The following is a 24,351-nucleotide window of genomic DNA, read 5'->3' as shown; positions in this document are numbered from 1 at the left end:
CTATGTTCATAGCAGCATTATCCAGAACAGCTGAAACACAGAAGCAACCCTGCGACCATCAACTGAGGAGTGGATAAACAAAATGTGGTATGAACGTGAGATAGAATACTCTTCTGGCCTAAAAAGGAAATCCTGCAATATGCTATAACATGGATGAATCTTGAGGACATTAGACTAAGTAATAGAAGCTAGTGACAAAAAAAATATAGAAGATCCCATTTATATGAGGTACTTAGACTAGTCGGAATCAGAAAGACAGAAGGTATAATGGTAGTTGCCAGGGGAGAGGAGGGACTCATTGTTCAATAGGTAAAAAGTTTTGGGGCACCTGGGTGGCTCAGTTAAGTGTCTGACTCTTGATTTTGGCTCAGGTCACGATCTCAAGGTTTGTTCAAGCCCTGTGTTGGCTTCACATGATGAAACCCGCATAACAATAAAAATGAACGAACCGCACACAGGACACCACATGGATGGATCATACCGCGTTCAATGAAAAAACAAAACACAAAGGAACATACGCAGAATGGTTCCATTTACATAAAGTTCAAAGGCAGACAAACTATAAGGACACGCGCAAGGGTGACACAATTCTAAGAGAGAATAGGGGACGGAGTAACAAAAGATGACCCCCAGTGGTACCCAATCTCCACCCTAACTTCAGTCACCTCGGGCCAGGTGGGGGAGCTTCAAAATCTACCCCAGCCTAGGCTCCCCACGTGGAGGGTCTGATCCCACAGCGTCTGCAGTGCTGCCCTTGGGCTTCGCTTCCAAAGCTCCCAGGTGTTTCTAACATGAGGACAAAGTGGAAGGCGCGGCCCTGAGGTGAGGCGGGAGGGGCGGGTGCGGGCATCTGGGCTGCTGGCTTCCTTGCCGGGGGTGGGAGTCTCACAGATGTTAACTGTAGAATTTACCGTAGTTTCTCTTATGCCCTTATCTGGAGCCGTCAGCCCTCCGCTTTCTCCACAGCATACACGTAGGTGTTCCAGGGCCCACAGCTCACAGCTCTTACCTGGAGCCGCTTGTCTACAAAATACTCCACTCGGCGGGGCCGATCCAAGCTGCTCGTGTCCTCGTGGCCAAGCTGTCCGTATTTACCTAAAGTGAAACGAGCCCCTTGGCCATCCTCGCCGCTCGACCTTGGGGCTGCCCCCCTCCAGGAAGGAAATTCAGTCCATGCACCACAGTGCTGGGTCTAATCCTCCACTCCGCTGGGGTCTGCTCTGGGAGATCAGGAGACCGGGCCACAGAGTCCTCAGGGCCAGGCGAACCCCCAGGCCCCCAAGGGGGCAGCTGCCACCAGCCATTCCGGGCAAGATGCTCTTCCGGGCGGCCTGCTCCTCGCCCCAGATACTCAGAGCAGAGATTTCTGTTGGAACCTTTTTTTTCCTGCCCGGTGCAGACCAACAGACGGGTCATCAACGCTGCCCAACTATTCCCTTAAGACAACTTTTCAGAAAGATAAATGGGAAGTACTAACAGCGTCTCTTTTTCTCCTGTCTGGTCTCTGAGCTTTGGTGTGCTTGGACCGGTTCTGGACAAGGGGATACACAGTTCAGACCCTGTGGCCCCAGTGGTCAGGCCGAGGCCCCTGCTTCCTCATGGCTGCATGGCTGTCGTCTCCTGCCCTCTCCTTCCCAGTCCCTTCTCCTTCCACTGGCTCAAGCGTCACCCGAGCAAGCCCTTACTTACCCCAGCCCCAGGTGTAGAGCTCCCCCGTTCCTACAACCAGAAAGACAGGAAGGGGCTGTCACAAGGCATTTGTCTACACGGCCCGCCACAACCCCCAGCCAGCACCTTGTACGTGTCACGAGCTCTGCTGGGCCCAGCAAAACATACTCTCTAACGACTGTGTGATGGCACTCAGGGTGATAAAGGATGCAGGCTGAACCAGTCTACCCTCCTTTCTGCCAGCTGAGGGGCTACATCTCACAGCCACCGAGTTCAGGAGTCTTAGAGGCTGGACTGGGCAGGCCCTGCTCTCAGACAAAGGAGGCCAACACTAGCCTCCCTCCAGGAGGGGGGACCTTCGGGGCCTGCCGGCTGGGGACCTACTGCTGACACCCCGCGGGGGCTGGGGCCGCAGTCACTGAAGTGAGGCAGCTACTCAGCACTCGTCGAAGACCCTGAAAATAGCAGTGTTTAAGGTGATCACACTCTTTCCCGGAGCGGGTGTGGGACCGGGAAGAGGGACTTCCTGCTCCATTGTGACCCAGCCCGCCCAGCCCCACTCACTGGTCACCACTGCTGTGTGCCGGGATCCACAGCTGGCCTTGACTGCATCTGTGCCCGGGGGGAGATCCAGTAAAGCGGGGAAGGGCTGGATGGCTATGAAGGGGGCCAGGCCTCCACTCTCACCCTCGGCCGTCCTCACGTCAGAACCGTCTTCCTTCGGTCCACTGGCTTCAGGGAAGCAGGGAGCGTGATGAGGATAATGGCGGTTCACAGGGAGCACGGACCTACCCCTTACCCACACATTAGCTCCTCTGGCACAAAAGCACCACGGAGCACCTTCTGTCCACCCCCCGCACCCCCAGGACGTGCTGGGCTCGACAGGTCCGCAGGGAGTGTGGTGTTGACGCACCAGCCTCACCGCTCTCCCATCCCTAGGGGCCAAGGGTCCTGCAGCGGGGCCTGGGGTCCCACGTTGTCATGTGTCCCTTCTGAACACCGTGGGGTCTCAGGCCAGCACGTGGCCAGGAGTCCGGACTGACAGAAACACGCATAGAACTGACTCTCACCTTCCCCTGCAGCGGTCTTGCCAACCTCTGCCAGGCTCCTGCTGGGCAGGGCCAGCTGCCCAGATTCGTTCCAGCCCCAGATATAAATATCGCCAGTCTCTGAAAAAGAGATAAAGGGGACCCATCAAATAGACTGTAAACCCCCACAACCTCCAAGGACCCCTGAATCCATCCAAACTCCTTCGTACCCTCTAGCTCCCTGGGGACAACAAATGCCTGCCCTGCCCAAGTTAGCACGGGGCAGAGCCTCCCTCAGCCCCCAGCAGCTTCCTGGTCTTTTATTTCTTTTTATCTATTTAGAGTGAGACGAGTGGGGGAGGGGCAAGGAGAGGGGGAGAGAGAATCCCAAACAGGCTCCGCATTGTCAGTGCAGAGCCCAACGCGGGGCTCCCTCTCACGAACCATAAGATCATGACCTGAGCCAAACGCTTGACTGACTGAGCCCCCTAGGCGCCCCTGAACTAACACCATCTTGGACAAACCTACCATGACAACAGCCCTGTGGCCTGAAGCCTTCTTGAGCACAGCCCCCTGACACATTCTTTTTTAGATCGTGCACACAAGAGCCCTTAAGAACAGCCTTGGGGCGCAAGGTCTTTGGATCCGCTCTGGAAAGGAGTCTGACACTTAACTATTCTCAGTCTCCTCCAGGTGGTCCCCCAGCCTGGACTCCCCAGCCTCGAGGGCTAGGGTGGGAGGTGGGGTCGCAGCCGACTTGCAGCTGCCCACCACACACGTCCGGAAGCAAACTGTTTCTCGTCAAGCTGGACTAGGCCTTTTCTTTGGTCCACAACTTCTTTGGAGGTCATTTTGCACAAACTTCCCTTTCACGGAACGTCCCACAACACACACTTCAGAAATGTGCCCTTGGAAGTTCCCAACGTTTCCCTTTCAAACCCAGTGAGCCCTTTGTTAACATCCCTTTGTTAATCCGCCCTCCCCCCTTCCAGGTACCGTTGAAGGCCTTTTCTGGAAGCTCTCACCTCCCCATCTCCCACAACACTACAGTTTGTTGGCTGGAACAATGGCCCTCCTGTAAAAACCCACTAACGACTGTAGCTCGTTTTTATCAAGCGTTCGATCTATGCCAGTGTTTCAAGCACTTTTCAAATATAATCACCCACTCCTCGTGACAGCCCTACAGAGGGTCACATGACCACATCCTGTTTTATTTACGAGAAGACACCCGGCATGGACGGGTTAAGTGCCCTGCCCAAGGTCACAGGGGGCAAAAGGATGTCTGCTCCGAAGCACCTGTGCTCCAAACACTCTAGGAAACAAGGCTCCCAGCTCCTTCCGACCCACAAGTGTGAGACTTCCCATCCAGCTCCTCTCTTCTCTTCCCTCTGGCCCAGCAGTTTTCAGGTCTGGCTGCCAACCCAGGGCCATTACATGAGACTACGGGGGCGGAGGTGCAGGCATAAGTTGTTACAGCTGCCCCGACCCCCGGAGATGTAAGTGGCAGCCAGAGCCCCAGATGCAGACCCTTGACTAGATCTGCTCCCAGCCCCACCCAACACCCCAGGAATCAGCTGCAGCCGGGGCCCTGCCAGGGCGGCGAACTTACAATCCGAAGCGAGGGTCCTCACTCTAGGCTCACCCTCCCCACCCTCATCCTCCCTCATCCTCCCTGTGGGCATCTGAGCGTCCCCTGTGGGCCACGCGTCACGGCCACCTGACTCACTGCAGCCTTTCTTCTCCATTCTCCTTGGCTCAGCTGACCCCTCACCCCTTCACGCACCCTTGCAGTGTTTTAGGAAGGCAGCCCTGCCTGGAGGCGGAGGGATGGGAGAGGTGGGAGGCCAACAACAGAAGGTAGAAAACAACTGCAACAGTACAGGTGTGAGTGGGTAATGGCTGTGGCAGAGGGGCTGAATTTTTTTTTTAGTGTTTTATTTATTTCTGGGAGAGAGTGCTTGAGCATGCACTCCTGGGGGGGGGGGGGCAGAGGGGGAGAGAGTGAGAGAGAGAATCCCAAGCAGGTTCCACGCCGTCAGTACAGAGCCAGACGCCGGGCACCATCTCACAAACCCTGAGATCATGACGTGAGCCGATATCAAGAGTCAGATGCTTAACGGACCGAGCCACCCAGGTGCCCGAGAGGGGCTGAACTCGAAAGGCATGTAGGAGTCCCGAATGACTGAGCTGATTAACGCAGGATGAACTTGGAAGGAGGCCCGGCTAGGCCACCCACCCACACCGGAAAAGAAGAAAGGTTTGGAGCCTTGGAGCCCCCGAGTTTGTCTGGAGAGGCGCTAGGTCACTTACCACTCACACACACGGAGTGCCAGCCCCCTGCAGCCACCTCAGCCATGGGTACGCCCTGCAGCGCCTCCAGCGGCCTCGGCTCCAGCTCGGCCTCCAGAGTCCCGTGGCCCAGCTGTCCATGCCTGAGCAAGGGAGACCCCGGTCAGGTCTCCCCTTCCTTACCGCAATCCCACTCGGCTTGCCCGCACACGGTCACCTCCCACGCGGAGCCACGTTCATCTGCCCCCGCCCGCCCCCGCAAGAGGCCCACGGGCCACACCCGGCCACGCCCCCCACTCACCGGCCCTGGCCCCAGGAGAACACCTGGCCCGCCTCGTCCAGCAGCAACGCGTGCTCGGCGCCCAGCTCCAGCCGGCGCGCCCGCAGCTCGGGGGCCAGAGGGCTGTAGAAGGGCGGCCGCGGACTCACGTAGGCCCGCGCGCCGGGCAACAGGGGCAGGGCCCCGGCCTGGGGCTCACCGCCCGGTGCGTCTTCCCCCTCGGCCTCCGGCCCCACGGTGTGGGCCCACAGGGGCTCTCCGCTCAGCGCCGAACCCGGCGCCCAGGCCTGCAGCTCCGTCCCGGCCCCGCGTCCCGGCCCGGCGCGCAGCACCACGAGGAGCGCCTCCGAGGCCCACGCGTCCCTGCAGCCGCCCGCCGCGCAGCCCGCGGAGCCCGACAGCTCCAGCCGGCCTCCACCTGTGGGGACGGAGAGGGGGCTGGGGAGCGGGTAGGCCACTCACCCGGGGTCGTGGCCGGATGGGGGGGCGCGGGACGCTCACGGGTCACGAAGGCGGTGTAGCTCCAGCTCGCGCTCACGCGGCAGACGTCCTCGCCCGGGGTCTGCAGCGGCTCGGGGCTGTGCACCTGGCGCCCGCGCCCCGAGCCCAGCGCCTGCCCGAAGCCGCAGAAACCGAAGCCGAACCAGGATCCTCGGCGCTCCTCGGCCATGCTCGGGCGGCGCCCTCTGCTGGCCGCCACCTGAATGGGGTGGGCGGCGGGACAGGGTTAGGAATCCTACCAGATTCAGGGGCTGCCTAGAATGGAGGCACTTTCCCTGTCCTCCCTTGGACTCAAGCAAGCTCGGCGTCGCCCAGAGTGGGCACCAGGTATTTAAGTGGCCTCTCCCTTAGACGTTGGCCTAGGATCTGAGCCCCTCCAGCTCCAAATTCCCAGTGTCAGGCACGTTATCCCGTGTAACCTTGGGAAGCAGAATTCCCCCCATTTGGCAGAGGAGACTCTCAGAGAAAGTAGCCTTTACAACCACACTGTGCTCCTCCCACCAGCGCAAAGCGGAGCGCTTGGGAGACAGTGCCCCGTGCAGGTTACAACCAGCTCCAGGGTTCCCACGTTCGCCTCTGCAGGTGGCCGTGTCTGTGTCCTTGGCCAGTCAAGCTCTCTGAGTCCGATTCCGTTTCTTCAGTTTTACAAAAGCAAGGGGTAGGAAAGGGCGCTGTCTATACCTACCCCGTCTGCGTGGAACAGGTGGAAAAACGGGCTTCAGTACTGGCACATATCACGATAGGCACAAGTGAAGTATTGGTTTATTAAATCCAGTACCTAGAGTGGATTTAAAAAAGACGAGTGGTACTGGTTTTCCAGGGACCTATATAAAAATAATTTCAACTGGACCTCACCTAGTCATGTATTCGTTCTACAGGCATTTATTGATTCCTTGCTCGGGGCCGATGAGAAAGACAGCTGTCTGTCCCCGAGGAGCTCACACATAAAGGGGAGACAAATCCACAGTTCAGTGGTTACAAAAGCAACGCCGCTTCTTCCGTACAGCATGCTCGGCCTGATCAGAATTTCACATTTTCAAGCGTTGTACGTCAGCTACTGGGTCCCTCCTGCGACCAAACCTCCTTGACCCGGACCCGGGCTCCTAATCCCTTCCGTGTAGTCCCAACCCAAGGGAGTCTCTGACCTCGTTCCTGACCCTGTGCCCTCCATCCTCTCGGGCAGCTCCTTCCGACCAGCACTCTAGAGGGAGGAAAAGCTGGGGAGCAGGGCAGCCGTCCAGGAACGGCGTGCCAGGCCCTGGAAGGACCCGGCTGACAGCCGCCGCGGAGGAAAGCTTTGAAGAGCCGCGCCCCGAGCGAGGCGCCCATTGGCTGCCGCAGCCTCCCCCGGCCAATCGCCGGCGATGAAGGTGACGTCGCGTTCGGGGCGGCGCTCACCTCGCCGGCCGCGGTCAGCGCTGCGGTCTGTCCAGCTCGAGTTCCGTCAAGCCGGCCCCGGGGCTTGCGCTGGGCCGCCGCGCCCCCGGTGTGAACGAGGTAACTTCCGGTGGGCGCGGGCCCGAGGCAGAGGTCGGGTCGGACGGCCCCGCCCTACGCAGCCACGCGCGGGGCCGCGGAACTCGGGTCAGAATCCAAGTCGAAGGGCTGGCGAGGAGCCACTGCGCAGACACGTGCTCCCCGTCACTCCCCTCACTCGGGGACGGCGGCAGCTCACCCACACGCGCGGGACCGATGCCCGACAGGAAGCAGCCTACTAGGCGGGAGCCTCGGCGAGCTTAACCTTCCATTGGCTCGGGGCCTGTCACTCATCTATGTGAACCAATGAGCCTCAATCTGGGCTCCCAGAACGGAAGCAGGCTTCTCGCGGACTCCCCGCCCCGGCGGCAGGTCGGGGAGCTCTTGCCCTCACCTGTTTCAGCTGAGGGTTTTTTCCAGGAGGGAAGAGCATGCCCCGAGGACACACCCACCCCAAATCCGGAGCAAGGCCCGAGTGGAGGCCACTGGGAAGTCTCAATACAAAGACAAAAATATTGAAGGGGCAGCATCTGGGAGTCCAAACCCATTTATTCCCAAGCGACGGAACAGATTTTTATTAGCTTCCTAGGTTTACCCCTTGACCCTCGAGCAGAATTAAAAAGCAACTCAGCAGGCTCCAGGGTGGAGAAGCCATTGCATTCCCTCCGTCCCGGGGGCTGTGCTGTGTAGCTCTGCTGTAGACTCAACCAGGCCTGGCTCACAGCCAGCCCTCCCTGCCTCGGGACAGGGCACACATTTCACTTCCTATACTTAGAGGGTCGAGGCAGTCCCGCTAGCAGGCTCAGGAGTTGCTCCCAGCTGGTGAGGCTGCTTGATGCGCCCTTTCCCGATGCCGGGAACCCACAGGCTGGGTTAGGATGTACCTTCCCCATTCCCAGCTCTCTACAGTAGTACAGGAAAAGGGCTCTGCTGCGTGAGGCCGGAGGCAGTGTGACTGAAGGTGATCCCTGACTTAGCAGAGGACGTCAAAGGGCAGCTACAGAGAAGCCAGTGTGCAGCATCCCAGCCCCCACCAGCCCAAGCTGCGTACGTCCTCACTCCTCTGCTGCAACAGGTGACGTGTGCGTGAGGCAGCCCCTCATTCTCCATCCTGGTTGGGTTTGATAAGCCCGTATTCCACCGCTTTTGCCAGGCAAGCTGCGGCAGCCCTTGTGACAGGGCTTTCCTTGGCCTTAGCCAGCACCGACAGGATCTCCAGCACTTCGCTCTCCATCAGGCTGCTGGCTATGTCTTTCGAGGCCTCCACCATGTTCAGTGCCACCACGGCACCCCGGTGCTGCAGCTCCTGGTTGGAGCTTAGAAGCAAGGCCTGCAGGATCTCCAGCCAGTGCGTGGTCTGCGGGAAACAGGGCAGTGCCACCACCGGGCAACAGGCTCAACCCTGGCAGAAGCACATCTGCGTGCCCTGGGATCCCCCCCGCACCCCACCAACCGCCAGCATGCAGGGAGTTCCTGGCCCACCTTCCCTCCCGCACCGAGGCACTGACCACTTGGGGGATGCGGCTGCAGAGGGAGGGCCGCATGGAGGTGAGCATGGCCAGGCCCCCAGCAGCTGCCCGCCGCAGCAGCTCGTCGTCCTCCCCGCTATACAGCACCAGCAGCTTCAGCCGGTCGTTGCCCTTGGCTTCAAACAGGTCCTGCACCTGCAGCCAGAAGAGGGGAGGGGACGGAGTCGGCTGGGGCAAAGCCTGGCGGGACACAGGTACTTCTGCATGCCTGCCCGTCTGGACTACCCGGACCAGCCCTCACCTCCTTGCTCATAGCCAAATTACACATGCACTCTGTGGCTGCCCGGCGGATCATCTCGTGCTCCTCGAACATATAGCCCTCGATCATGGGCACGGCCTTCTCCTTCAGGATCTTCTGCCTGTAGGGCCGAGGGTGGAAAGGTGAGCCTCCGCATCCACCTCCCCCACCCCAGCGTCCCCACACAATCGAGCCCCAGGCCAAGGATTTCCCAGGGGGTATCCAAAGACCCTCCTGCACCAGGTATGAATGGCACTGCTTTCCAGCTTCTTAAGCAGGCCTGGGGGACAGCATGGGACCGTGGAAAATGCTCTACAGTGGGAGTTAAGAGACCAGGGGGCTGGTGATGGTGATGCTAACAGCTAACATTTAAGCACCTACCCTGACCCCGAACTTGGACTATCTTTCCTAGTCCTCACCACGGCCCTATGGTGTAGGTGCAGGTATGATTACAACTGTTTTGCACAAGAAGAGACCAAGGGTGAGTAGTGGATAACGGGGCCAATATCACAATTAGTAGTAACAGCTGACACAGGTTGACTGTGCACGTTGCTGGGAGCCACGTTCTGTGTACTAAGTGCTTTTGCCTGCGTTTTCTCATTTACCTCTCCTTGCTACTACCCCTGTAGTACCTATGGGTACTACAACCATCCCATTTCCCAGAAGGAAAACGGAGGCATAGAGCAGCACTTCTTTGAGGTTGAGGTTGCACACCAGTAACCAGTGAAGTCAGGATTTAATAAACCCGGGCAGTCTGACTCTAGAGCTCGCACTGTCACTGCCCAATGCCTTGCCCACTCGTGGAACGCTGGCCTAGTCAAAACTGGCCTGTCTCCCCAGCTACATAATACACAGAGGTCACCGCCAGGCTCAAATAAAGCAATGACCCAAGAGTGCCCTTCACGCTGTCAAGTGCAGTCCTGGGGTAAATGCCCTCCCTGCCCAGGCCCCCTGTCCCGAGGGACCTTACCGGAGCCTCTCACTGATCCCCGCCAGGTTGGTCAGAGCCATGAGTGCCTCGAAGTTCTGCAAGCCTGAGCAGTTGAGGTGCAACAGGGAGACGAGGGGCCGGACCACCTCGTAGATCTGTGATACATCCACCTGTCAGGGCCACTCGCCCTGCCCCCACCGCCCTGAGGGGCAGAGCCCGCCCTCAGAGAGAAGGCCACCCTCCCCACACCAGGGCTCAGCAAAGCTGCCACGTCCTGTCAGTCCCAAGGAGGAGCCATAGCCCAGGTCAGAGGCCACCAGGACCCAGTGAGAGGTGGAGGAGAGGCCAGGGCTGGGGCAGCAGGACACATACCCGCTCTCCAGGAAAAGTCATCTCTGGGTTGGAGGTGATGGTGAGCTTGGCAAGAGCCTGGGCAGCCTTTGTCTGCCCCACATCAGTGCCTTCCAGGGCCAGTGGGAGCAGAGCCTGTGGGGACAAGCCCATGAGTGTCCGAGATGTGTCCTAGCAGATCAGGCCCAAACCACCAGGCCCTGAGCCCTGACCGGGTGCTCGCCTCTCTCCTCCCCCAGGCTTGACCACATTGCTCAGATCTCTTCATGTCTCCCCGGCATCCCCTTAAGCTGCCCAAACACTTCGGGAAACACCTATTAAGGGCCAGCCACGGCTTGTGCTGGGCCCCAGACCATGCAGGTCAGTGACACGAGGGAGAGGAGGAGAACTTGGGACCCGAATGGGCACAAACCTGCCCTCGTCGGCATCACTCACTCGGCAGGAAGATGTTCCTGCCGGTCATTCGTAATGCCTTCCGGCCTCGTCTCCAGTGTGGCGGCCGCTGAGTCACGTTTTACAGACCACCAGGAAGGAGCGTGCAAGCTTACCTTGCCCCCTCCCTGAGCAACCACAGTGCCGCGGTCTTCTACGTCGTCCACCAAAGCCAGGAAGACCCTGCGGGGAGAGGGTGAAGGTGGGCGGGGGCGGGGGCTCTGGCTCACACCGCACCGTCTGGGCTCAGCGAAGGCAGGAAGCTACGCGGTGGCCCCTCACTCCCAGAGGCCCGGGGACCTGCTCCTCTGCAGTTACACGGACCGTCTCGAGGCTTCTGGCTGCGCCGAGGCGGCCTCACCTGGAGAGCAGCTCTCGGCAGGAATTGGTCAGCACGGGGCTCTCCGTCTTCACCATGCACGTCATGGCCGACACCACGCCCGCCGCCAGCAGCTTCTTCACCCGAGCCCGCACGAAACCTGCTTTGTCCTGGGTGGGGAGGCAGCTTATTAGCAGAAGAGCCTTGGCTGACTGGACAGGAAAAGGGGGACCCTCCGTACAGCACAAACCGATGAACAGGAGTACAAAGGGAAAGAAACTTGCTCACACGGACGTTTAAGCTGCTGTGGATGCCCCAGGTCAACTGGTCCCAAAGGCACAGAGGCCCCCAAAGCCTCTCAGGCTCCCTCACCTTGGGGTGCTGCTCCGGAACATGCTGCTTGGCGTACTTGGCCAGCTCCACCATCTTGGGGTCCGGCTCCTCATAGTCGTAGCTATTGGTGCAGTTCACCAGTGCCGAGGCCACCGCGAAGAGCACCGACCTCTCCTCGGACTGCCGGCAGCAGAGGGGCGGTCAGCCGGCCATCCCGGGGCAAAGGAGCATGGGACAAATGCTGCCCAGGTCACCGACTCTACCCCCAGCAGGACCGCTCAGGCTCCGGGATGAACGTGGGAACCTCCCAGGCCCAAGCTGGCCCCAGACTCTGGGAGCTCACACACCCGACCCCCCGAACTCCTCCAAACAGACCATCCATCCTGTCTGATGCCGCGGGTGCAGCCCAGCAGGTCTACGCCACGGAGCACCCACGCGGGCTGCCAGCCCTCCCCACCCATCTGAGGCCACAAGAGCCTCTGGCCGAGACCTGCCAAAAGAGCTCGGTAAGTTCTAATCCTAGACGCTGTTCCCAGAGGACTACGGGAAGCCACGAGCTACCCTGCTGAGCTGGAACAGAGCCTTCAGGGCGGCCTCATCTTCCACAAACTCTTCCTTCACATCGGCGTCGAAGGTGAGGTAGGCCAGGCCCTCCACTGCCCAGCGCCGGGTGCCTGCATCGATCTGGTCATTGCACAGCCACCTGGGGACACGTGGGGCGGCGGATGACCATCAGAAGGGCTGGGGGAAGGGGCCGCCAAGACCGAGCGGGCAAAGCCACAGGCTTGTGCACCCCCTCCGCGCACGAAGCAGTTCACGTGGCAGGATCCGGGAGGGTCTGCCTGGAGGACAGCAGGGTCATGAGGAGGTCCCACCCTCCACCCAGACCTTTCTCTCGAAGGTGGGAAGCCATGGCAACACCAAATAACTCACTTTCGACACTGCTTGGCGAGTTTGAGAGTAGAGCCTTCGGCAAACTGCTTCATGCTGAAGTCCGTCCCTCCAGCCGAGCCGAGCTTGCACAGCCCCTGGAGGAGGCGGCGAGAACCAGCTGTCGGTCTCCGCGGGTGGAGGCAGAGCTGGGCTCCTCTGAGCCCGGCTCTCTCCCTGACATTCGGCCCGGCCCTCTGGAGGCCACGCACATCCACCCCAGGCTACCACCTGCAGCACCGGCAGCAAATCAGCTACTGGGGTGGCCACGTGACACACATCTGGAGAGACTGGCGTATCGTCCCCTGCGCAGGCCTGGATCCCAGCCCCTCCAGATCTACACCTGGACTTGCTCTGTTCATTTCCGTGTCAGACAAAGAGCTCTTTACAGGTGGAGCTGTGACACGTGTGGCGAGAAGACAGGTGCCTCGGCCAAGGCAACATCCTCCCGGGATGGAGAAGTCCGAGACTAATCTCATTTTCTCTCTCTGGGTTTTCAGGCCTCCCCAAGGAGGAGGACTGGCTCTCCCAAGCTGCATGGAGGCCATCCAGTGCTCAAGCCACCAGCACCTGGGGCCGCCTGCAGGCCCCGCCTTTCCGCATGGCCCCTTTGACTAGCCTGGCCCCGCGGTCCTCTTCCTCCTCCACCATCTCCTCCTGGAGCTTCTCCTACCACCTCCAGGGGGCGGCATGAGTCCTCTCAGGACGAGGCTCATCTCCCGGACTGGACCATGAGCCGCGTGGTAGAAGGAGCCAGGGCTCATGCCTCCGGCCTCGACGAGGCCCCGCACATCCCATATTTTCACCAGCATGTGCCGGAGCCGCACCCTGAGATCCGGGCCACCCGATACCCCCGCCTGCCCACCCACCCGTGTGCCCAGCCCCGGCCGGCACGTCTCACCACCAGCGCCCGGATCCGGATGCTGTCCTTCTCGCTGCGCTTATACAGGTCCTTCAGCAGCGAGACGCCGTTGGCGGTGATGAACGAGGCCCGCTTGGCCTTGCCGGCCGCGTGGATGAGGGCCTCCACGGCTACCAGCTGCTCTTCCTCCTGCTCAGAGGCACACAGAGCGATCACGCTCTCCATGACGCCACTCAGCTCCAGGGCCCGGTTGCCGGCTTCGCATGGGCCCTGCAGGAGGCAGGACACCGTCTGGATGGCCCGCAGCTTCCCGGCCAGCCCTTGGCCCTCAAACCAGCTCCTGAGGGGCACAGGGTGACAGCTGTCACACCAAAGCTGACGTAACGGGACCCTCCTTCCCCCCTCCTTCCCGTCCACCGGCCAGGCATCTGCACTACTTGGGCGGGAACAGCAAGAAAAGCCACCAATGGGCAGACTAGGACGTTCCCCAGGAGGCCAGCTGCCCATTTTCTCTCTCTGGGCTTCCAGGCCTCCCCTGATTATATGCCTGACATAGGTTACTCTCGCTCACACCACCGTCCATTGCCTTCCCTGTACTCATCAAGACCTGAAATTGTTCTACGTAGTTTACGATGTGTCTTCAGCCCCACCTGTCGCCTCCTTAAGGGTAGGAGGACTATCACGCTGCGCCACCGTGTGGGAACGGATACACACCAAGTGCTCAGGAAGCACAGGGAGTGCTCGAGGACATTGCTGCATCGTAGAACGGATCACAGAACGTCCCCGGGGAGGCCACTTTGGGAAAAGAAGTGTCCCTGTCCCCGGCTAGGCCTCCCCCAGGCTGCTCTCCCTGCCGAAAACCTTTCCCTGCCACCCTTCCCTGAGGGGTCAGGACTCCTGTCGGAGCCCCCGGCAATGAGACAAGGGGCCAATTCCCTTACTTGATGTAGTTTTCGCAGAGTCGGTGGAAATTCTCCCTCTCAGCATCACACTTCAGGTCATCGAAAAGCTTGCTGAGGAGGACGGAGGCGCTCATGCGGCTGTTCGCCGTCACCATGAGTTCCCCAGGAGGGTCCTGCACAGAGCCCCCCACCTCCAGAATCTTTTTCAGGCCTGAAAAGACACACTATTTAGGCAGCAGAATGCTAGTTCCAACCCCTAGCGGCAAAGGGAGGATGCTCCCTGGGAGAGGCACGGAGAAGAGGGACCTCTCAGGGACAAGGGCATAGGGCGTGGACAGCCACACGCAAAGCAGGCTCAGAGAGCATGGCCAGCTAACCACCACTGCCTATGGAGGCGGCTCTGGGGTCGGGGAAGGAACTCAGAAGTGAGGACCGCATGGGGGCACCTGGGTGGCTCAGTCAGTTACACATCTGACTTCAGCTCAGGTCATGATCTCTCAGGTTCGTGAGTTCGAGTCCCGCGTCAGGCTCTGTGCTGACAGCTCAGAACCTGGAGCCTGCTTTGGATTCTGTGTCTCCCTTTCTCTCTGCCCTCCCCCACTCATGCCCTGTCTCTCCTTTCCCTCTCTCAAAAAGAAACATTAAAAAATAAATAAATAAAACTAAAGAAGTGAGGACTGCATGGTGGCCCTACCCATGGGGCCAAATGTTCTGGGGACTCTGAGGCTCCTGGTCTGTAAAACTGAAGGGGAAAATAACACCCATGGCTCACACCATGACTGGGACACTGAAGGATGAGCCCCCAATAAATGTATTCATGCAGGGACTTTGCCAAACCTTCCTCACTTATGTTTTAAGGGAACAGAGAAGTACGAATTAGTTAACGAATATATGCGTGTATGTACGTACGTACGTAATACTCTTTTAAAGTACTCTCTCTGCCCAATGCAAGGCTCGAACTCATGACCCCAAGATCAAGAGTTGGTGTGTTCCACCAACTGAGACAGCCAGGCGCCCTGAGAAGTATGAATTTATATAGTAAACGTCTAAGCATTTTTTCTCTGAGTATAGAAGTAATTTACACTCACTGAAAAAACTTCAAACACAGAAAGCTGGTCCGGCCTCCCCCTTAACCTGCGTGCAACGTCTGCTCGATGTACAAGCATGTGCACATGCTCACGGCCGAAGAGTCTAACTCTGAGTTCTCTAAGGATACGACGCAGCCACAGGGTACACTTCAGTGCAGACATATGGCAGGGAACAGTCCCCACTGGGGATAACTCGGCCCAGTCACCCAAGCAAGATGTAACACATACGCTCAGTGTCCTTGTCCTTCTTTAAAACTGATCACCAACCTTGGTCAATGACCCAGAGGGTGAGGCTGTTGTTGGGGTCCTTAAGAGACTTCCGGGGCACTGTTTTAATCAGGAGGGTCAGAGCGTTGTCCCGACCTTGACCAGAGACCCCCACCTCAGTCAGTAGTTCCAAGAGGTTACTGATAAGGATCTTCAGCTCCCGGGCAGGATCTGGCAATGAAAAGACATTAGTGGGCTCCACAGTGGCCCAGCCCTGTCCGGCCCCTGAACTTCCCCAGTAGGCCAGGGAGACACAGAAAAGGGAGACCTGCATCCTGGGCTCTGGCCTGGGCTCCAGCCTTCCCTGTAGGTACCCTGGCTTAGAACCTAGAGTCAAATACTGTCCCCAAGCCACATTCCTCAACAACCTGCAGCTGCAAAGAGCTGGCTTGTTTGGCTGAGCCCCTTCCCCTCCACGATCGCAACACCCAAAGGACCGTGGACCTGATTCTACTCACCCACAATGATGGCGCCTTCTTTGCCTCTGAAGCCTTTCTTGACACCTTCCTTGAGGGCATCAAATATAACCTGCAGCAGGTGGCAGGCAGCCAGGGACACGGCCTGGTTTTCCACGCCCAGGATGGAGACTACCCGCCGAGTTCCCAGCACGCTCAGGGTTGCCACTGTCTGTGTGGGACAGAGAGGGACAGAGCCTCCAGTTGGTGAAGGGCAGCTACAGAGACCCCTAAGTGTGAGTTGTGAGTGTGGCCAGAGGGGGACAAGACATCTGGGTGGAAGGACCAGCTCCAAGTGGAATCAAAGTGGGCCTGAGGGTGTGACCAGGGGTAATGCCAGGATTATTCTGCTGGAAAGGCTTCCTAAAGAAAGCATTCCAGAGGCATCCACCACTACCTCTCCTCTCCTCGGCTCCAGTGAGAGGAGACAAGGAACACTGTGGCCCCAAGAACAGCTGCTTTGGTTCGTGTTTCCCTAGCAAGGAGTCACATAAGTCCGGACAAGCTCCGGGACTCAGCTCCAGGGACACCTAGTTCCTTTCCAATGCCAAGTGTGAGGCTCTGTCTACAGTCTGGGCATGTGGACATGCATGGAACAGACTGCAAGGTCTCTCTACCCCATTTCTAGGCTGGATATTCACACTGGCACAGGCAGGAAGGCAGAAGGAGGTAGATGCAATTCGCATGGTTTCACCACTCTTAGTCTTGGGAGACCCAGAAATACAGCCTGAGCTTGGCCCAAACATCTTTCACAGAATGTCCCACAGCTCCATCCCTGGTCTAGGAATCACGGGTGCCTCTGGAAGGAACCAAGGCTCGAGTCCCTGTCCCCTGGGTCCAGCCTGCTCAGGCAAGAGCGAGGGCGCAGACTTCATCGGGGTAGGACTGTTCTTGTGGAACTGTCTGTACTGGATGTGCCCCGTCTATGCTGAGAATCCGTTCAGGGTCAAGCCCCGCATATGTGGTCACTGTCTCGATGGTCCAGATGCTGTGGGTAACATCACTGACCACATCATTCGCTGGAGGATGCCCCGCAGGGGAAATGCCAGTTTGATGGTTAGGGAAGGACAGGGACCCTTCTCCTGGTACCAAGCTTCTCTCACCGTGTGGACGGTGCGTGAGTCTGGGGCCAGGCATCTCTGAGCCCGCCGCACACTTTAAGCCCACCAAAAGCAAGGGCTTGGGGTACCGGTGGGCTGCTTTTGCTCTTTTCAGGCCCCAGCTCATCCCAAATCACATTGGGCTTTTTCAAGCTATTTTAATTTTTCCTCTCTTGTTACAGGTCTCCTTGAACTCTGCCTTCAGTTCTTCTGGGAATACGATGAGGGGTGGGTGGCTGGGTGGGTGGAGGGAGGGACAGACAGATTGACTGAGGTAGCAACCCCGCCCCTCCGCCCCACCTACCCGAGACTGGTGCTCGGAGCAAATGCCGACCAGCGTGCGCAGAGCCGCCAGCATGAGGTCGGCCTCACCCGTGTCCAGCAGGCGTTGTAAGAGCTGAACCCCATTGCTCCGGAAGATCTTCTCCGCCCCGGCATCCTCCCGGGCCAGCACCACCAGGTTCTGGGAAGCCTGTGTCAAAGGAAGTGCGCCACACTGCGGACACTACAGGCAGCACAGGCCAGGGCAAGCAGAGACCCTGAGCTCTGGGCCTCACTGCTTCCACTCAGCACCTGAGTGACCTTGGCCATAAACTGAACCTCTCTGAACTGCAGTTTCCTCCTCTGTAAGTAGAAGGAAGAGCTTGCTCTCGGGATTGATGGTTACAGTAAACGGAATCCTGAGTCCCTGGCAGAGCCCGCCTCAGTCACCTCCATGGCCCTAGCCCCTGGCAACGAGGCGCTCAATGAACACAGGTTCCCTCTCCGTGCCTCACACCCAGGCCCCAGGCCCCAGGCCCTGAAGCGGTCGCTCAGGCTCTGGGAGCTCGGCTGCCAGAGGCACAGCAGCAGCTTCTGGGCCAACATCAGCACACAGGGAGGGGCAGCTCCACTGGGAGTTCAGCCCCCACTCACTCAGTCCAGACATGGATATACCTTCTGCTTTTTCTCGGTGCCTTTCTCTTGGGGGTCCAAGAGTATCTGAAACATCTGTTCCACTTTGGCGTCCGTCGAGGACATGTACCGCACCTACGACAAACCAACGAGGCATGGAAGAAATCACTCTCTTAGCCAGAGACATCACATTCCCTATTTGTTCTCTTCGGCTCCTCCCACGGCCTGGCTCCGGTCTCCGGGAGGCACAGCTAGGACATTTGGGTTTAGGGCGGGCACCAAGCTACCTTGGGCAGGAAGAGACTCGCCTGGCAGCTTCACCCAAACTTCCCGAGGCTGTTTTCCTTTCTGAGCGGCTTCCCGCTTGGGCAGGACAGGTGGCGCCAATGCTGAAGGCAGTGCCATTCAGAAGGGCGGGCATCCTGTTGGCCATGAGGCAACCCATTCCCACTGCTACCCTCTATGCTGTGGCAGCATGGGTACTCTGCCCACGACACAGAACTCGGCACTGACGCCTGCTGCAAGGGAGCCAGGAGGTCAGGAGGTAGTTGCTAATGCTCCCTGTGGCTCCAGAACTCTCCTCTGACAACTTCTTTCTTTTTTTTTTAATGTTTATTTATTTTTGAGAGAAAGAGGGTGCAGGTGAGGGACAGAGACAGAGGGAGACAGAGGATCTGAAGCGGGCTCTGCACTGACAGCAGAGAGCCCGATGCGGGGCTCGAACTCACGAACCTTGAGATCATGACCTGGGCTGAAGCCCGATGTTTAATCGACTGAGCCACCCAGGTGCCCCTCAATCAGATTATTTAAAAAAACTTGTCAGAAATCGGGGCACCTGAATGGCTCAGGCAGTTAAGCATCAGGCTTCAGCCCAGGTCATGATCTCAAGGTTCGTGAGTTCGAGCCCCGCATCGGGCTCTCTGCTGTCAGTGCAGAGCCCGCTTCAGATCCTCTGTCTCCCTCTCTCTTTCTGCTCCTTCCCTGCTCACTGTCTCAAAAATAATAAATGAAATAATAAAATAATCTGATTAAGACCATCCTAGGCCCTCCCTCCACCCAGGGTTACGGACAGGGGCACATACCTAGCCCGTGCACCACTCCCGGCTTCCCCCTTTGCATTCAGGGCAGACGGACAAATCTGTCATGGCACATTCTGCTAGCCCCGGGCCATCTGCTTCCTAATCCTTCTCAACACAGGGCCCTAGGCAGCTCCTGCTGACCACACAGAGCTGGCATGGAGACGAAACGATGTGCCTTCCCAGGTCTCAAGCTTTCAGTAAGGTGTCTGCCATGGTATTTCCTGCTTTCACTGTGCCAGCGTTGTAACATCACGTTATCTGATTAATTCAAGCTTGGACATTGTTCAAGATGGTCTTCAGATATTTTTTCTCCTAAGGTAACTTTTAAACATATGTACTATACAAACAATTCTGTTCCTAGATCATAAAAGTAATGGATGAAGCAAAATCTCCTTTGAAAAACCCCATCGGGAGGGAGGGGGGAACTGACTGGCTCGGTCGCTTAAGGGTCCGACTCTTGATTTCGACCCAGATCATGATCTCACAGTTGTGAGATCGAGCCCCACCTTGGGCTCCACACTCAGCGTGGACAGAGCCTGCTTAAGATTCTCACTCCGACTCCCTCTGCCCCTCCCCCACTCGCATGAGCGCACTCTCTCAAACAAAACATCAATCGACTCCTTTACCAAGGAGTCATGCTGTTATCATTCTGACGTATATTTTTAAAAAGATTTTTCTTCATATTTACACACCCAAACGGACCCACAGCAAAAACATGGTATCATTTTGAGAGTGTATGTGGGGTAGTGTTTTAACATAAACGGTATCATACAGCCCACTTTGCTTTTTCATTTAACAAGTAGCCTCTTTTCACCTCTACACACGTGGATCTACCTATTCTTGGTGATGACGGCATAGGAGTCTATAGTAAGGGCAGCACCCAGTTTATTTAGCCATTCCCCTACTGCCGGCGGTAAGACAAAGCTCCAATTTAATTTTTCATTACTACAAACAAGTCTGAAATAAACATACACACGCCTGCTTGCGTACATGGGCAAGGCTTCTCTAGGGAAGGCAACAAGAAGTAAACATACTGGATCACAGATAATGCTCATTTAAAATTTTAAGACATATGCTAAGGAGATGTACCAATTTATACCAACTCCAGCAGTGGGTGAGCAAGCCCACCACTTATTGTCTGCCTCCCTAATTCTAGCAGAGTGTAAAAGCTTAAAAAGTTTGCCAAACGAGTGCCTGGGTGGTTCAGTTGGTTAAGCGTCTGACTCCAGCTCAGGTCATAATCTCGCGGTTCATGAGTTCGAGCCCTGCCTCGGGCTCTGTGCTGACAGCTCAGAGCCTAGAGCCTGCTTCAGATTCTGGGTCTCGCTCGCTCTCTGCCCCTCCTCCGCTCGCTCGCGCGCTCTCTCTCTCTCTCAAAAATATATAAACATTAGGAAGAAAAAGCTTGCCAAAGAGACAACCAAAAAACGGCACGTTGCTGTTATTTCTGTTTGCTTTTCCCTAAATACTAGCAAGACTGAGCCTCATTCCCTAAGCTCATTTGCCATCAGTATCTCCTCTCTGTGTTTACACCCTTTGCCCAGATCCATTGGCCAATGTCCCTCTACCACCTCTCTCTCCTCCACCCCATGTCATTTACATACCTTCTCCTGAATCTGGCCCCCGATGTTTCTCAGGGCCTCCTGGAAAACTTTGTTCTTGGGCTCCAGGCTCACACATCTCTGCAGGTCAAGGACAGCCTGGTCAAGACGGCCCAACTTCTCTAGGGCTTGGCTGCGCCGGTAAAGTGCTTTGACATCCCCTCCGTCCTTTTCAATGGCTGAGTACAAACGGGAGCTCCGTCAGCACCCATGAGGCCACCAATCTCCAGGCAAGAGCAGTAGGGGAAAGATCTCGAGGGCCAGAGGAAGGTGGGGGGACAGATGTGGGACTCAGTAATCCAGCCTCAAAAAGGTGAGGGTAGCTGCAGAAAAGGAAATGCCCAAGGAAGTGGGAAAGAAAGAAAGCAGAGGTGTTTCAGGGGCCAAAGGAAAAGGAGAATGTGAACATGCGGTGGTCCCAGAATCCCTGCCCCCCAGGAGAAGCCCCACAGCTCCACACCACCGCCCACAGTCCCCTACCTTTGGATGCTTCGGTTTCGGCTTTGTCGTAATCTTCCTGCAAGAAGAGGTTCAGGGGCTGGAGAGGCTGGTCATCTCCCTTTCCCAGCACTAGCGGGGCAGCAGGGTAGTTCCCTAGAGCCACTCGATTCACCACCACCCGGAGGCCCAAGAGACATCAGACCAGTGTAGGTGGCCTGGGAAGGTGAATGCCCAACCGGGGCCCAAGCAGCAGCGAGACGGGGAAACCGGGCCGTGGCAGGGCAGAGGAAGGGCAGTGGGCTCCCTCACCAGCTTCAGGTGGCAGGCGGCCCGGTTTCGATGCAGGATCGCCTGGTCCTGAGGCGTCGCACCCAGACCCAGGGCCTGAGTGTAGGCCGTCAGGGCGCCCTCGTAGTCCCCGCATTTGAACAACTCGTTGCCCTCCTTCCGCAGCTGCTCCACTGAGCTGGCCTGTGGAGGGAATGGGTGGAAACACTGGGGGTGGGCTCCAGCCAGGGCCGGGGAGCTGGGAGAGAGGAGACTGGGGGTCAGGGGCAAATCCCATGGAGGGCCAAGACTTGGGGAGAAGGAGGGTCGGGAACGGTCAGAACAGGTGGGAAGTAGCCATGGCGCGGGCGGGACGGGTACGCACCCCGGGGGCAGCCGGCCGGGGCTCGGGGGTGCCTGGACCACTCACAGTCATCGCGGAGCCAGAGTCCAAGGCGCGCGCAAGCGCAGTCTCTGGGGCGGGGTGGGATCAGGCTCAAGAATCTGGCGTCGGCGGCCCCGCCCCGGTCCTGCGTCAGAGCGCGTGTCAGGGAAGGGGCGGGGCCAACGCGAGAGCGCGCCGGGCGAGGGGGCGGGGCTCGGGTCCGCGGCGCAGAGTAGCCGTGGGCGCGCCTAGTGTGTTCCAGCAGAGATCCGCAGGGGGCGCGCGGCAGAGGACCCAGAGGGAGGCCCGAGGCTGCCTGGGCGCCGACCCCCTGCCCGACTGCGGCAGAAGTGCACGAGGTCGGCGGTCATCAGGGCCACGAGCAGCAGGGTATAGAGGCCCAGCGCTAGGAGCGGACCCCGGCCCCTGTGGGAGAGGCGAGAGTATCAAGGTGCTGGCCCCAGCCGCGCCCTCACTGCTGCAGCCTTTGGGTTACTGAGCCCCTTAGAGTCCGGAGAAAGCTCGGGACACCCCTCTCCCCAGATAAATGTAGAATTCCTAACTAGAAATTCAGGGGGCTCGCAGGTGCGGTGAAACCATTCATGGACGGATTCAGGATTGGAAACCCCACCCATAACGGGTGTAATCCGCGGACTACAAAATCCTCTTAGTCTAGACACCCGTCCCACCCCGCCCCAGCCCCACGATGCATGCAGTGGCTCCTTGTTACCCGCTTACACAGCCTCCTGAACTTCCTCCACAAAACTGTTTGTAATCATGCATTCACGCGATTTTCTGTTCGAAGTCGGCCCCTCCACTAGTCTGCACTAAGCCTTTCGCCCCAGAATTTAAAAACAGAGCCCCGGATGCTGGAACACCCTGTCAGGATCCCAGTGGCTCTGGGGCTGGTGTTCTCACCTGAGGAGGGGTGGGGGCGGAAGGGCGGACAGGTTGACCTGGTACAAGGCCTCAAATTCAGCCCGGGTGCAGCAGGAGCCCCCTGCAGCCTGCAGGTGACAGCAGTAAGCTTCCTCCGGGGTATCCGACAGCCGAGGACAGAAAAAACCGGGGTAGTGGCGGCCATCAGCATCCCAGCTAGTCTGGCACAAGTGGGGGTGGTGGGCCAGTGCTGAAGGGAGGAGGAGCAAGGGGGATGGAGACGGGCAAGCATGGTCTGCCCACACCCCACTTCGACCGCTCTGGAGAGTGAAAAGGACCGTTCTCAAAAGGGCAGACTCCTTTCTCCCCACAAGCTCCCCAGAGCAGCCCATCATCCCCTGCTGAAATGACAGGGGATCCGAAGAGGGGACCGCGCAGAGTGGAGAGGAGAGCGCTGTACCTGAAAGAGAGATGGGCTGAGCAAGCGTCACCCAGCTGAAAAGCAGCAGTAGCCCCGCGCTGAGGGCTGTGAGCAAAAGGCCCAGCCTCCTCTGAAAGTCCATGCGCGGTCACCTCCACCTCGGTCCTAGCCGTGGGAACCCCGACATCTCTCTTTCTAAGCCATGGCTGCAGACAGTAAGGAAATAAAAATCAAAACCACAAGGCCCCTGGGCACCATTAATACAAACCTGAAGCTTCTCTGTCACCAACCTCTAGAGAGAGATGAAAGGGACTGAGTTTCTATCTTCTGATGGAAAACATGGGGACTGTGTCTCCAAGCTGCCTAAGGTTTTCTGAGCTGAAGGGGGAAAGCCTCAGAAGACCAGAGGGCAGAAGCAAGCATGAGAGAGAAGCTGAGCCACGAGCCTGACGAACAGACAAGCGTTTCTGTCTACGCACTCTCACCTTCCAGGCTGTTGTGGAAGCCTTGGGAATTCTGATCGTTCCATTTCAGGCCCCAGGGACCTCAGTGACAGCTCTGGAGCTTTCCTCCCTAACTTCTGCATCATGACAACCACCAAGACTAGCTGAAAAACAAGGGCAAGTCCTTCCATTAACTTTTCCCTTGAGCCCTCATCTGCCCCAGCTACCAGCCCAAAGCACAAAAGCTACCAGTCTGATTGGAGAGCTGTACCTCACAACTAGCCAGTCCCAGTGCACAGGAGAAGCTCTTCCAGGGTCTCCGGGTCTCTCTTGCCCCTTAAACCTCGTAGATACCATCTGCTGTGACAGGGGATTTCTCTAGGAGGCTGATGGCCACCAGCCAGCAGTGTTAAGTGTTATCCTAGGGCCTACTGAGGCCTGACAATGCCGCGCTCCCAGAACAGCAAGACACCAGTTAGCACCCGAGGGGCCCACAGCAGGTGCCTGGGGACTGAAGCAGGAACACTTATGGCACAAGAAAGAAATGCAAACATTTTGTCCAGGCACCTGAGAACAAAGAAGACAGTTCTTGCAGAAACATCACTGCCGCCTGTGAGTCTGCTGGGCAGGCTTCTAGTGTAGGCTCCAATTTCCAGAAGATCAGGCCCAAAGGTGAGGCTCCCATGCCCATAGCAACCAGTCCCATCCCTGCAGGGAAAACCACTTTTGGACCACTTTGAGAATTTTCAGAGCATTGACAGATTGAAGGTCGTCTTTTCATGGGAGGAGAGGATCCTCCTGGGAGAGGCTGTCTTTGACCCCAGAGGCTAGGTGAACCGCCCTTCCTCCAAGGTACCATAGCCCCCTATGTCTTCCAGCCCTGGATGTGGCACACTGTGAGGACACTGTCTTATTTCTTGTTTGTCTTCCTCCTTCCCCGAGACTGTGGCCTCCCAGGGAGC

At 57.9% G+C, this 24,351-nt stretch overlaps 2 protein-coding genes across 7 annotated transcripts; both read right to left on the bottom strand.

Moving 5' to 3' along the window:
- Window positions 1–470: 470 nt before the first annotated feature.
- Window positions 471–7,451, bottom strand: RCCD1 (RCC1 domain containing 1). 5 transcript variants are annotated; one of them, XM_042988020.1, is made up of 10 exons: window positions 7,165–7,451; window positions 6,452–6,544; window positions 5,767–5,965; window positions 5,287–5,683; window positions 5,007–5,128; window positions 2,739–2,837; window positions 2,233–2,400; window positions 1,690–1,719; window positions 1,010–1,095; window positions 471–898 (listed from the first exon to the last, which is right to left on the bottom strand). In XM_042988020.1, the coding sequence occupies exons 3-10, from the start codon at window positions 5,933–5,935 to the stop codon at window positions 704–706; spliced, it is 1,266 nt and encodes a 421-aa protein (XP_042843954.1). In that variant the 5' UTR covers window positions 5,936–5,965; window positions 6,452–6,544; window positions 7,165–7,451; the 3' UTR covers window positions 471–703. The 5 variants fall into 5 exon arrangements, with proteins under 5 accessions (XP_042843954.1, XP_042843953.1, XP_042843955.1 ...); XM_042988019.1 differs by lacking the exon at window positions 7,165–7,451 and adding an exon at window positions 6,912–7,060; XM_042988021.1 differs by lacking the exons at window positions 6,452–6,544; window positions 7,165–7,451 and adding an exon at window positions 6,622–7,060.
- A 306-nt stretch (window positions 7,452–7,757) lies between these two features.
- Window positions 7,758–24,323, bottom strand: UNC45A (unc-45 myosin chaperone A). Of its 2 annotated transcripts, none has more exons than XM_007078217.3 (24): window positions 23,661–24,323; window positions 23,432–23,553; window positions 22,986–23,152; window positions 22,565–22,775; window positions 21,647–22,072; window positions 21,304–21,465; window positions 21,034–21,070; window positions 20,557–20,732; window positions 17,916–18,008; window positions 17,284–17,451; window positions 15,883–16,051; window positions 15,425–15,595; window positions 14,109–14,280; window positions 13,207–13,507; window positions 12,309–12,403; window positions 11,937–12,078; window positions 11,415–11,555; window positions 11,085–11,212; window positions 10,840–10,906; window positions 10,313–10,426; window positions 9,980–10,095; window positions 9,013–9,130; window positions 8,751–8,906; window positions 7,758–8,599 (listed from the first exon to the last, which is right to left on the bottom strand). In XM_007078217.3, the coding sequence occupies exons 5-24, from the start codon at window positions 21,695–21,697 to the stop codon at window positions 8,342–8,344; spliced, it is 2,835 nt and encodes a 944-aa protein (XP_007078279.1). In that variant the 5' UTR covers window positions 21,698–22,072; window positions 22,565–22,775; window positions 22,986–23,152; window positions 23,432–23,553; window positions 23,661–24,323; the 3' UTR covers window positions 7,758–8,341. The 2 variants fall into 2 exon arrangements, with proteins under 2 accessions (XP_007078279.1, XP_007078280.1); XM_007078218.3 differs by having other exon boundaries at window positions 21,692–22,072.
- Between the last annotated feature and the right edge of the window lie 28 nt (window positions 24,324–24,351).

Source organism: Panthera tigris, chromosome B3 (assembly GCF_018350195.1).
Source record: "Panthera tigris isolate Pti1 chromosome B3, P.tigris_Pti1_mat1.1, whole genome shotgun sequence".
Taxonomy (NCBI): domain Eukaryota; kingdom Metazoa; phylum Chordata; class Mammalia; order Carnivora; family Felidae; genus Panthera; species Panthera tigris.
The sequence above is the reverse complement of the archived record's forward strand: the minus strand, read 5'-3'. Positions and strand labels throughout refer to the sequence as shown.

Coding starts and splice junctions, on each gene's coding strand:
- UNC45A (XM_007078217.3), bottom strand. CDS start 21,697: ATGACTGTGAGTGGTCCAGGCACCCCCGAGCCCCGGCCGGCTGCCCCC. Junction 13,508..14,108: donor CTCTGCGAAAACTACATCAA/GTAAGGGAATTG, acceptor TGTGCCCCTCAG/GAGCTGGTTTGAGGGCCAAG. Junction 10,096..10,312: donor TGACTTTTCCTGGAGAGCGG/GTATGTGTCCTG, acceptor GATGTATCACAG/ATCTACGAGGTGGTCCGGCC.
- RCCD1 (XM_042988020.1), bottom strand. CDS start 5,935: ATGGCCGAGGAGCGCCGAGGATCCTGGTTCGGCTTCGGTTTCTGCGGC. Junction 1,096..1,689: donor GCTCTACACCTGGGGCTGGG/GTAAGTAAGGGC, acceptor GTTTCACTTTAG/GTAAATACGGACAGCTTGGC. Junction 899..1,009: donor TTGTAGACAAGCGGCTCCAG/GTAAGAGCTGTG, acceptor TAAATTCTACAG/TTAACATCTGTGAGACTCCC.